Source organism: Odocoileus virginianus, chromosome 19 (genome assembly GCF_023699985.2).
Source record: "Odocoileus virginianus isolate 20LAN1187 ecotype Illinois chromosome 19, Ovbor_1.2, whole genome shotgun sequence".
NCBI classification, from domain to species: Eukaryota; Metazoa; Chordata; class Mammalia; order Artiodactyla; family Cervidae; genus Odocoileus; species Odocoileus virginianus.
In genome coordinates, this window is record NC_069692.1 from 50,400,217 (window position 1) to 50,412,472 (window position 12,256).

Below are 12,256 nucleotides of genomic sequence, written 5' to 3' on the forward strand. Positions count from 1 at the left end.
AACATTTTTGAAAGCTAAATAGCTTCTTCCCAACTTAAAGAACCAGGGATGTCTCTCAGTGGAAAGTGGTCATCAAGGAAGGCACGGCTCTATCTTGCACTGCTGTCGGGGGTGGGGAGGATCCTAATTCAGAGTTGCAAAACTGTCCGCAGGCATTAAGACACAAGAGCTTATTTTTCCTTTAGATAAAGTCAATTAAATAACAAGATGGTCACCCGAATTATCAAGTGAATTTAGGATGAACTGCCTGTGACAAATGGTGTTATCAAGTCCTCTTAAGCAAGAACCAGTTACTGTTTATCTTGAGGACAGAGTGTAATGACTTGCATCCGGCTTGGCTGTTTGAAAGGGTGAAGTTACTCTGTATCTCTTAGTGGACTGTCTGTGATGCACACCACATTCTGGCTTAATGCTTGTTCAATAATAAAACTGCTTTCTTTCTCATCTACCTTTGGGGAGAGGTTTTCTAGGGTGGCAGCAGATTTTGTTCATAGCAGATTTTGTTTTGTTTATATTTTTCAAGCAGATTTCAAATATCATAGAACAAGGGCTGTTTGTGTGTGTGTGTGTGTGTGTGTGTGTTTTCTGTAAAGGGCCAGAGGATGGCTCTGTGGGTCTCAGGGTGTCTGTTGTTCCAGTACCCAGCTGTGTCCTTGCTGTACCAGATCAGCCACAGATCCAGTGACTATGCTCCCAAACTATTTACAAAATAGGTGTCAGGCTGGATTTGGACCAACGGTCACAGTTTGCACACTCCTGTAGAGACACACGAGCTTTCAGTGTAACAAAGAAATGCCAATCACAATGTCATGATTGAAAATGACCTGTCCATTCCAGCTACTATATTGGTCTATAAAACAGTGCTGTGTAAAATGCAGCCTTTTTTCCCCTACTTTAGTATCCCGAGGTTTGGGGCTTCCCTGGTGGCTCAGATAGTAAAGAATCCACCTGTATGAAGATGTAGGTTCAGTCCCTGGGTTGTGAAGATCCCCTGGAGAAGGGAATGGCAAGCCACTCCAATATTCTTGTCTGGAGAATTCCATAGACAGAGGAGCCTTGCAGGTTGCAGCGCAAAGAGTTGGGCATGACTGAATGACAAATATATATATACTGTGGTTTTAGTAGGATGCTGTAGTTGAACATAATTTGGTCCTTCATAACTGGGGCTGATGTGCCATAAACAAATTCTGAAATGACACTGTTTATTGTCCAAAAGTGTGAATTCTTGATGGCAAAATCCTTCTGGCTTCAACATTCACCATTTTATGCAACTAGTTTTCCCAGTGCACCCAGAGCTATGTTTTATTGAGCTATTCCTTTAAAATGGATAAATGATCCTCTTTGTAGATTTTAAACAGCTCTTATTTTCAAAGAGTTCACTCTTTAGTGTCAAAAACCTGAACATTCTTTTATTACGTGGGTGCATTTATGACAACACTGCTACAAAATAGTTGATTTATTTCAAATAGTTGTTTCAAAGAAGCATTAAAGATAATCACTACTGAAAATATATTTAAAAGATAAGAATACAGCTAACTCAAAATCACAAGTAAATAGGGAGATTATGAATTCAGGATTTTCCATTGACAAAAGGTTCTGCCACTGTTCATTAATTGTTCAAGTTGGGGTCTCATAGTAAATAATACCACCTGATGAACTGCAGTCTTGTTTTAAATAGGGTAGTATACATTTGATCTAAACATACCCATAGTGAATAGTCACCAGCCTTCTACAAAGATGCACTCACTCAGCCTCTGCAGTGTATTCTACAGAGAGACATCATTTTCTCACAGTGAGTGCAGGAGGTCTTCCTCTAGAAGGAAGCCAAGGGCAAACATATAATTCAAAGTAGTAGGAAAAGATAGATTCAGGATCTTAGACTAAGGAGTGACTTTATTTTTTTTTCTTGCTACGGCTAGAAGCACAGCACGTGTACCTGATAATGAGGTGGACACATGCTGGACTATTTTTAGAGTTCCTATGATAATAGAAATAGTGAGCTTTACCGCTGAAGGCCTAGAGCATGACTACAAAAGGAAAAGCAGAGAGAAGAGCCCCCCTTAACCTCTGTAAATACTCTCATTTTCAATAATGCATTGCTGTCTTAGATTTTTTCACAAGGGTCAAGTATCAATAGAAAACTTAAAGATGCTTAAATTTCAGTTAAGCAAAATTTCCACAGGGTTTTTAAAAATATGCTTATTTTCCTTTTGTTAACTTCTAACCCATTTTTTCTGTGTTTGAGAAAAAATATTATTAACCGTGTATCAGTAAGTATGGCACAAACAGCATTTTTAAAACAATAACTAAACCAGTAAGGCTATCTGCTACAGTTATAATGCTTAGGAGAAAGAGAAAAAAGCAGAATACATTTTTTTTCTTTTAATGAGAATTCATTTTTACAACTCTTGGCTTTGAATCAACACACACATCTGTATACATAATTCCGATTACACATAAGCTGGCAGTAAATACAAATGATTTAACTAGTTAGTACCCCACAGTTTAGTTTGCAATATCTCCTTTTAGATTTGTTCTTTTCCCTACAGTCTGTAGACAGGAAAGAAAATGATGGCTGAGCTGCACAGTCATTATCTGCTAGTTCTTTAAAGTTAGATATTAAACCAACACCATTTTTTCACATTTTAAATATCATTCATTGCATAGATTGTTATGATAAAGGAGGTTACTTGTTGTCTCTAAAATTAGTATGAAATAATCTAGAATGACCTAAATTTTTCATTTTATGCTCTTGGAATAGCAAGCCATTCCTTTTTTCATGGATTAAGAAGTTTGATTTAGGCACTTTCACTTTAAGTTCTGAAATAACCCAATCTTACCTGCTGTGCATCTTCCCATTTTTCCTTGTTGTCTTCATCGAGAAGGTTGCTAACTATTTGAAAGAAGTTCTGGAAATTAAATTAGATAAAAGATTTAATGTTACATGAGGGAGTATACTTGCTGACAGCATCTATTTGGACTGATCATGCTTGAAGGTCCAAACACTTTGCAACATTGCTCGATGACCCCAACATACTATCCTGGAAGATCTCTGAGGGTTCCTCATGATCCTGGGATTTCTAGTGACCTTCATACATGCATCCACCTCAGAAGACATCAGAATAGATACAACACTTCTTTTCTCTCACAATTACTTGTCCCTGATTCTGCTGTCTCATGCCACCATGTGATTATTCCTTACAAAGAAGCCCTCTTTGCAAACACCTATAAGACAGTCCCGTGTCTGTCGTATTCAAGTGGCCCACTTCCCTGGGGGCTCACATTCGCCTCTCTCACGGCTGTGTCGGAGGGCATGACAGTGAAGGCACAGCTGAGGACCAGAGCCTTCCTCAGTGGGTCCTGGCTCTGCCCTCTGTCTGGCTATATTATTTTAACGGTCACAACTACGTATCGTAAAGATGGCATGCAATTCTTTAAGTACGTGGTATAGAAAGCACTCAGTAAATCATGGCTGTTTTCAAATCCTTGCTTTTGATTCCCCTGTCCCTTGCAGCAAGTCACAAGAAGCCATGAAGGGTCACGTGGTCCTGGGGATGTTCCACATCCTTGCCCTCCCCATGTCCCTGATGACCCGCTGGAAACCCGGTGATGGCATCGTGTCCTGGGAGTGCCCCCCACGAGTCTCATGTCCCCTTTCCAGGCAGGCAGGCACCTTGCAGGGTTCACGTTCTGCGTCACACACCCACAGGGGCTGCGTTAGTGCCTGGTACCTACACGAGGGATGGTTACCAAGGGTGGACCGCCCCGTCCTCTCGTCTTCTCTCTGTCCTGAAGACACAGGGGCCAGGAGAGGAAAACCAGGGTGCTGGTGATGGGGTCACGGGAGGCCCGGGAAGTGCACAGTGAACCTGTGACATCTGCGTAAACTCCACGGATGGTGCTCCCTGCTGCTGCCCTCGGAGCCCATCTCTTCCAACCAGTCTGTCTGGAACTAGCAGGAACACTGCCTCACTGATCCACTCAATGCATTCGCTTAGGAGAGGTCTCCCTTTGCAGGGTGGGGGTGAGAGCCAGAATTTTTTTTACCTCCTTAGCCCTCCTCCCTCTCCAGCTAGCTTTTCAAAACAGGCCTTTATTCGAATTCTAAATAAATTCACCTAGGTGTTTTTAGAAGGAAAACAAAGCTGCTCCATCTCCTCCCGTGCTCTGAATCTGTTAATGTCTATATTTAATTGCCCTATTTGTGCTATTTATTTGAATAGTTCCTGGCAATCACATGGTTGAAACATGTTTCGAGTCACAGCCTCAATAAAAGTTACAGAATATTTTATGCAACTCTTGGGGAAAAAAAAACAAAAACAAAAATGCAAGTCTGTGTGAGACTGGTTTTCTAATTCGTTTAACCTTTTTGTACTACCAGCCATTTTTTCCACTTAAAATGTCCTGGTTGGAGTGATAACATTTTAAGAGCTTTGTCCATTGAGCTGTAACTCTACATAGGAGCAGAAAGAATTAACCTTCAGAGTCCTCAGATTGCCTGTGGCTGGTGAACTCAGCAGGGGACGAGATGCTAATGAGACAAAAGTTGCAGGTTGCATCCCTGTTCACACCAGAGAGTGGAGCTGAGGTCCCTGACCGTGGCTGCGTCCCAGCCCCTGCCAGCTCTCACACAAAATTCATGCCGCTCCTAACGAGGGTGCCACGCGAATGGGAAGCAATTTGTGCAAATGCATCTCCATTTCTGGGAAAGCATTTCAGAGAGCGTGTTTTACTAACAGGGGGTCAGCGGCTCTGTGCTGTACGCCAAGACCTGCGCAAGCACACGTGATTCCTTGATTAAGATGATAAATTTAGAGTTAGGTTTTTCAAAATCACCAGAGAGCATAACGTAAAAATCACCAATTTTTTAATTATACATTTAAGCAAGCAGAGGGTCTCGGAAAGGCTGTTGGACCACTCTGCAAGGCCAGTAAATGGTACTGGCCTCCATCAGCGAGGGGAAATAGCTCAGAATAAAGCTCTCCTTCCATCTTCCTGTGGCTTCGATTTGGAAACGGCCAGTTGTGGGGCCATGCTGGTCACAGGGGCTTAGTCAGAACATCCCGGGGGGCGGGGGGGAGGGGTTGGCATTTATGGGGATACTGAACTTCGCCTGTTTCTTAGTGTATCCTCCTCACATGCAATGCCTTTTTCACAGCACGTGGTTAATAAAGACTAACTTAAAGGAAATCACAAAGTTACAAAGTCAGTATACCACTGTTTCTCCAAGACTCAAGCATCATTCCTTTGACTTGACCCTGCTCTAATCGGTCTCAGACACTGGGGAAGATGTATATGTATGGAATCTGGAAAACAGGGGAGACAGACACAGAGAATGGATACATGAATGCAGGAAGGGAAAGGGGGATGAGTTGAGAGAGTGGCGTTGACATATATGCCCTACCAGGTGTGAAATATAAAACAGCAAGTGGGAACCTGCTGTCTAAGACAGGGATCAGCGGATCAACTGCTCTGTGATGACCTAGATGTGGGGGTGGGGGGGAAGGGGAATGAAGGGAGCTCCTTCCGGGAGGGGATATATGTACACATACGGCAGATTCTTGTAGCTCAGTCGGTAAAGAATCTGCCTGCAGTGTAGGTTCGATCCCTGGGTTGGGAAGATCCCCTGGAGAAGGAAATGGCAACCCACTCCAGTATCCTTGCTGGGAAAATCTCATGGACAGAGGAGGCTGGTGGGCTGCAGTCCATGGGGTCGCAAAGAGTCGGGCATGACTGAGTGACTAACACTTACTTACTTATGGCTGATTGACGGTGTTGAACGGCAGAAACCAACACATTGTAAATCAAGTATACCCCAGTTTAAAAAATGCATAAAGGAAAAATGAATTTCAACATTATCAATTCACCTTGACCTCTGCTCAAAGACCAGTCTGAGAGAACAAGGCAAAACCAAACAGAACAGAATTCTGAAGAGGGGACTCATAACATTTAGGTCGCTGGATTGAATTTCTGAGGAAAGCATAAAGAAACTTCCACAGCAGCAGATGCGCTCCTTGTTGAGTTTTTTTAAGAGTGCTGCTAACTGTGGTCAGATCGCTCTTTTGATGAATTATGGATCAAGTCCCTTAGCCCCGGAACTTCATCTGACAGGGTTTCTGGTTTGTTTTGATCAAGCTCTGATCTCTTATGACTTAGACCAATTTGAAAATTGAGAGTCCTTGGCAGAGTCTGAGTTTGGAGCTTGAGCGAGCTGACCTAGTTTAACATTCCCACATTACTTATTTCTTGTGTGGCTCCGGGCTAACGGGGCCCACCGCCGCTTGCCTTCTCAGTAAGGAAGGGATGCCAACAGCTGCCAGGCAGAGCACTTGCGAAGCTCAGAGCTAATTCTCCACACAGTTATCGGACACAAGCTAAGTACTCGATATACGGAAGCTTTATGATTTTATTCCCTTGGTGCTATCTTTTTTATGACTGGCTGCATGATTTGTATTTACAGCCACATTATGGCCCGTGATTCGTTCAGCAGAACACTCTCCTTCCTGGCCTCCCCTGGGAGGGGTTTCAGAGTTGTGATGGTGAGACAGCCATCACGTGGGAGGCCCTGTGCCAAACAGCGTGGGCACCAACTTCAGGAGGCAGGACTCTGCTTGTCCCGGGCAGGAAGTATTCTGAAAATCAGCACAAGGAACACATGTCACAAAGAAGTGCAATGTCTCTGCCACACTCAAAGTGCAAGCCCTAGATTTAGCCACAGGAGACTAAAAGGACGCTCACGTTTATGGAAAGCTGTAACTAACTAATTCTTTGCTCTGTGCCTGTCTGGCTTCCACTTGACAATTTCTTAGGGACTATCTATGGTTTTCTATAAATATACTGAAGCACATCTCAGCACATAGCTTTAGCTGAATTCCTTACTGAAAGAGAGCTGTAGCTGAGGCTCATGATCTGAGATATCCAAACCACAGGAAGCATGTTCTCCTCCCCTCAACCCAGCAGCAAGTGCCTGGGCACCAAGGTGCAGAGACGAGCCCCAAGGAACAGGAGTTAGTTATCAGAACGGAAAGCTTTCACGGATTGTGGTGATCCCAACTAGAAATATAAGGGGATTGTAAGAAAAGCTTCAAAGACAAGCAGGGACACTCCACTAGGACTGAGATAAACACTCCAGGACAGTCATCTAGCCCCAGTCCAGAGAGCAGCTGCAGGTCAAGTGTGATCCAGCCCCTTCCTGCCTCTTCACCCCCTCTTGAGCTATCCTGCCCCCAACCCTCTCTACCCCAGGTTCAGCAGACTTCTCAGTGCATCACAAACACGATTCTACCCAGCTTCTGGACCCATACAACGTGGCTCCCTTTCTTCAACCATTTTGCTGTCCGTCTGTTTACTCAAAGAGCTGTTTATTTGTTTCTGCTTTTTTCCCCCCTTGCCCTCCACACACAGATTTACATCCCATGTCCTCAAAAAAGCTTTCATATCATCACCATCCCCTAAAGCATATGAGGTCTGCATAGGCTCTTTATTTATTTATTTTTATTCTGATTAGTGAGCATTTTTATCTTCCATTTACTAATACAGTCATCCTTCATGACTGGCAAAAAAATCATGGAAGAAGGAAACAGCCAGTCCATGGAAGTAATCACCTACAAGAACGTGATGTGAAGGAAGAGGTCCTTCTACCAGAAGGGCCCCTTGCTCTCTGTTCTGGGAGCTGGTGTTCCCCAAAACCTGGAGAATCAGTATGACCGTCTCTGACTCTCTGTCTCTGCATCCAGGCATGAGCACCCCAGCAAAACTACCACGAGCTCACCCAGCAACAGGTAAGTGCTCCTTCACCCTAATGTCAGGCAGGCAGCAGGCAGTCGTAAGCACCACATACAGGGCAGCACACACGATGAGCTGCAACTGTACTGTGTAGGTTTTTTGTGCGATATATCACAATTGTCAATTACGATGCATTTGTGCGATGATCAGTGTAGGTCTTTTTCTCGACCAGCCTATGATTTAGTTGAGATTATTTCTGTTTTGCTCACTCTCATGCCCCCAGCATATAGCACAAGGCATAGGAAAATATAAATACTCAAATATTTCAACTTGACTGGCTTCATTCCTACTGTGTAGGAGACCCTGGGATGAGCACTGGGAGAATACAGATAATGGATAAATGGTCCCCTCCCCAATGGGCTGCCTCATTTTCAATTCAACACCGTCCTCTGCTCTATACCCAGGGCTCTTGTATATCCAGGGAAGGATAAGAATGCTTAGTTTTACAAGAAAGGAAGCTGGTTTTCCTGATTAAATATGGGATTAAACTAGTCCTATTTCAATGGCATTTTAAAATTAATTTTTCTTGGAATATAGTTGCTTTAACATGTTGTGTTAGTTTCTGCTGTATAATAGAGGGAATCACCCACACGTATACATATACACCCGCTTCCTTGTATTTCCTTCCAATTTAAGTCACAACAGAGCGTTGACGAGAGCTCCCTGTGCTATACTGTCTGTCCTCATTAGTTATCTGTTTTATCCACAATATCAACACTACATGTACGTCCATCCCAGTCTCCCAGTTCTTCTCACCTCCCACTGGTGTCCATGAGTTTGTTCTCTAAGCTATGTCTCTAGTTCTGCTTTGCAAATGAGATCATCTACGCCATTTTTCTAGATTCCACACATATGCATTAATAAAAAAAAACAACATTTACACACTACTGTTATAAGCTGGGCTTCTCTTGTGGCTCAGATGGTAAAGAATCTGCCTGCAATGCAGGAGACCCAGGCTCAATCCCTGGATAACCAACAAGGACCTACTGTATAGCAGAGGGAACTCTAGTCAGTCTCCTATAATAACCTACAAGGGAAATGAATCTGAAAGAAAATGAGTAAGTATCTACGCATACCTGAATCACTTGGCTGTACACCTATTGTCAATCAACCACACAACTTCTCTGAAAATGTCATGTTAAGTCTCAAGGCCATCATGAGCACAGACACCCACTTTTTGGCTCCAAAATCACTGCAGATGATGACTGCAGCCATGAAATTAAAAGACGCTTTCTCCTTGGAAGAAAAGTTATGATCAACCTAGACAGCGTATTGAAAAGCAGAGACATTACTTTGCCAACAAAGGTCCGTCTAGTCAAGGCTATGATTTTTCCAGTATTCGTGTATGGATGTGAGAGTTGGACTGTAAAGAAAGCTGAGTGTAGAACAATTGATGCTTTTGAACTGTGGTGTTGGAGAAGACTCTTGAGAGTCCCTTGGACTGCAAGGAGATCCAACCAGTCCACCCTAAAGGTGATCAGTCCTGGGTGTTCATTGGGAGGACTGATGTTGAAACTGAAACTCCAACACTTTGGCCACCTGATGTGAAGAGCTGACTCATTTGAAAAGACCCTGATGCCTTGAAATATTGAGGGCAGGAGGAGAAGGGGACGACAGAGGATGAGTTGGTTGGATGGCATTACCAAGTCAATGGACATGGACTTGGGTGGACTCCGGGAGTTGGTGATGGGCAGGGAGGCCTGGCGTGCTACAGTCCATGGGGTCACAAAGAGTTGGACATGACTGAGCGACTGAACTGAATTGAACTGAGGGCTTCAGACGTGGAGAATGCAGAAGAGGATGTGTGGCCTTGATTCCTTCCTGGGAAGTAGCCACCTCTCTGACACACAACTTGGTCTTTGTCCAACACTGTAGGCCTCCCCCCACACTACATCATTGCCCATCCCTGGTGGAGTGAGGGCTGCCTTGTTGAGCAGCAGAAGGGCATCAGGAGAGAGAGAAAAATCCACTGCAGGTAGCAAAGCCAGGCGCTTTGGGAAGGAAGATGGCTGGAGAGAGGAATGTCTCTGGGAGAGTTTACAGCCCAAGGGAGAGGCTATGAGGGTGGAAGGGGACAGTGGATGTGGGATGGGCATGCAGAAAGACACAGGGGACACCTGTGAAGCAGAAACGCATGCACTCTTTCCAGAATACTTCCTGCATACCTGCTAAGTACTTGTCCCAGTTCCGAGTGCTGGGAAAACAACAGTGAGCAAGACACTCACAGGTCCCTGCCCTCACGGACTTTCCACGGCGCTGTGTAAGGAGAGTAAACTTAACAGCAAGTAATCATCTAAAACATGACTTAAAGTGATGATAGAAAAATAAAGTAGTGCATGGGGCCAGGAGTCACTGGGCAGAGAGGGGTATGTGTGTGCACGCTTATGTACGTGTGTGGGGTGGGGTGGGGTGGTGGTGCCGGCGTGTGCTAAGGCACTTCACTCGTGTCTGACTTTTTCGTGACCCCATGGACTGTAGCCCATCAGACTCCTGTGCCCCTGGGAGTCTCCAGGCAAGAATGCTGGAGTGGGCTATCATTTCTTCCTGCAGGGGATCTTTGTGACTCAAGGACTGAACCTGTGTCTCTTACGTCTCCTGCATTGGCAGCCGGGTTCTCTACCTCTAGCACCACCTGGTGTGTATGTGTGGGTGTTTGTGCATATGTGTGTATACGTGTGTGTGTGCATGACTGTGTGTACGAGTGTATGTATGGGTGTTTGTGAATGTGTATATAATGTGTACATATGTGTGTGTGTCTGAGTGTGTATGTGTGGGTGTTTGTGCATATGTGTGTATATGTGTGTGTGCATGAGTGTGTGTACGAGTGTATGTGTGGGTGTTTGTGAATATGTGTATATAATGTGTACATATGTGTGTGTCTATGAGTGTGTATGTGTGGGTGTTTGTGCATACGTGTGTCTGTGTGTGTGTGAGTGTGTATGTGTGGGTGTTTGTGCATGAGTGTGTGTACGAGTGTATGTATGGGTATTTGCGTATGTGTGTCTGTGTGTGTGTATGAGTGTGTATGTGTGGGTATTTTTACATATGTGTGTCTCTCTGTGTGTGTGTGTTTGTGCATATGTGTGTGTGTGCATGAGTGTGTGTACGTGTGTATGTATGGGTGTTTGCGTATGTGTGTCTCTGTGTGTGTATGAGTGTGTATGTGTGGGTATTTTTACATACGTGTGTCTGTGTGTGTGTGAGTGTGTATGTGTGGGTGTTTGTGCATATGTGTGTATACATGTGTGTGTGCATGAGTGTGTGTACGCGTGTATGTATGGGTGTTTGCGTATATGTGTCTGTGTGTGTGTATGAGTGTGTATGTGTGGATGTTTGTATGTGGGTCTGTGTACACATGTGTAGATGTGTGTACAGTGTCTGTATGTGTGTGTGTGTGAAAGGCTGCATTAGGTTGAACAGAGCAGGAAAGACCTTTCTGAGGGGATGACGTGTGAGCTGAAAACAGGGTGACAGAGGGGTCATTAGCCAGGGGCAGGCTGAGGAGGCCGGTCCCAGGAAAACAACAGGCGGGGGGCACCTGAGGTGTTTCAGAGACAGAGAGGAAGCAGATGCAGCCGGCATGACCTTCAGTATGAGCTGAGGGGTGGAGGAGGAAGACTACTAACACAGGATGAGAGGGGCCCAGATCCCACCGGAGTCTTGTCACACAAGTTTCAGGGAAACACAAAATCTAACAGTGGCTGCCGACAGGAGACAGGAGAGTGGGAAGGAAAACAAGGGGACCAGGAAGGAGCCCGTGTCGACCGCAGAGGCCAGGGGCGGTGGCTCAATGAGGGGGATGAGGCGATGTGGCGATGCTGGTGATGCAACCTTAATCAGCGGACAAGCCGATGTGGTGATGCTGGTGATGTCCCCTTAATCAGGGGAAGAGCTGATGTGGCGATGCTGGTGATGCCCCCTTAATCAGGGGACGAGGCGATGTGGCGATGCTGGTGATGCCCCCTTAATCAGGGGACGAGGTAATGTGGCAATGCCCCCTTAATCAGTGGACAAGCCGATGTGGCGATGCTGGTGATGCCCCCTTAATCAGTGGACAAGCCGATGTGGCGATGCTGGTGATGCCCCCTTAATCAGTGGACAAGCCGATGTGGCGATGCTGGTGATGCCCCCTTAATCAGCGGACAAGCTGATGTGGCGATGCTGGTGATGTCCCCTTAATCAGGGGAAGAGCTGATGTGGCGATGCTGGTGATGCCCCCTTGATCAGGGGACGAGGCGATGTGGCGATGCCCCCTTAATCAGGGGGCAAGCTGATGTGGCGATGCTGGTGATGCCCCCTTAATCAGGGGAAGAGCTGATGTGGCGATGCTGGTGATGCCTCCATAATCAGAGGACAAGGTGACGTGGCAATGCTGGTGATCAGCCCCTTAATCAGGGGACAAGCCAATGTGGTGATGCTGGTGATGCACCTTAATCAGGGGACAGGCCGATGTGGCAATGCTGGCGATGCC

The 12,256-nt window shown here is 45.4% G+C and overlaps 1 protein-coding gene across 3 annotated transcripts in view; it reads right to left on the reverse strand.

Annotated features, from left to right (window-relative positions):
• Positions 1-12,256, reverse strand: part of ADGRB3 (adhesion G protein-coupled receptor B3) — an 856,417-nt gene that overhangs the window by 439,288 nt on the left and 404,873 nt on the right. For all 3 annotated transcript variants that reach the window (XM_070450225.1, XM_070450226.1, XM_020897092.2), the window contains one exon: positions 2,841-2,909. In XM_070450225.1, the coding sequence (XP_070306326.1) occupies positions 2,841-2,909 (69 nt within the window). The remainder of the gene's footprint in view (positions 1-2,840; positions 2,910-12,256) is intronic.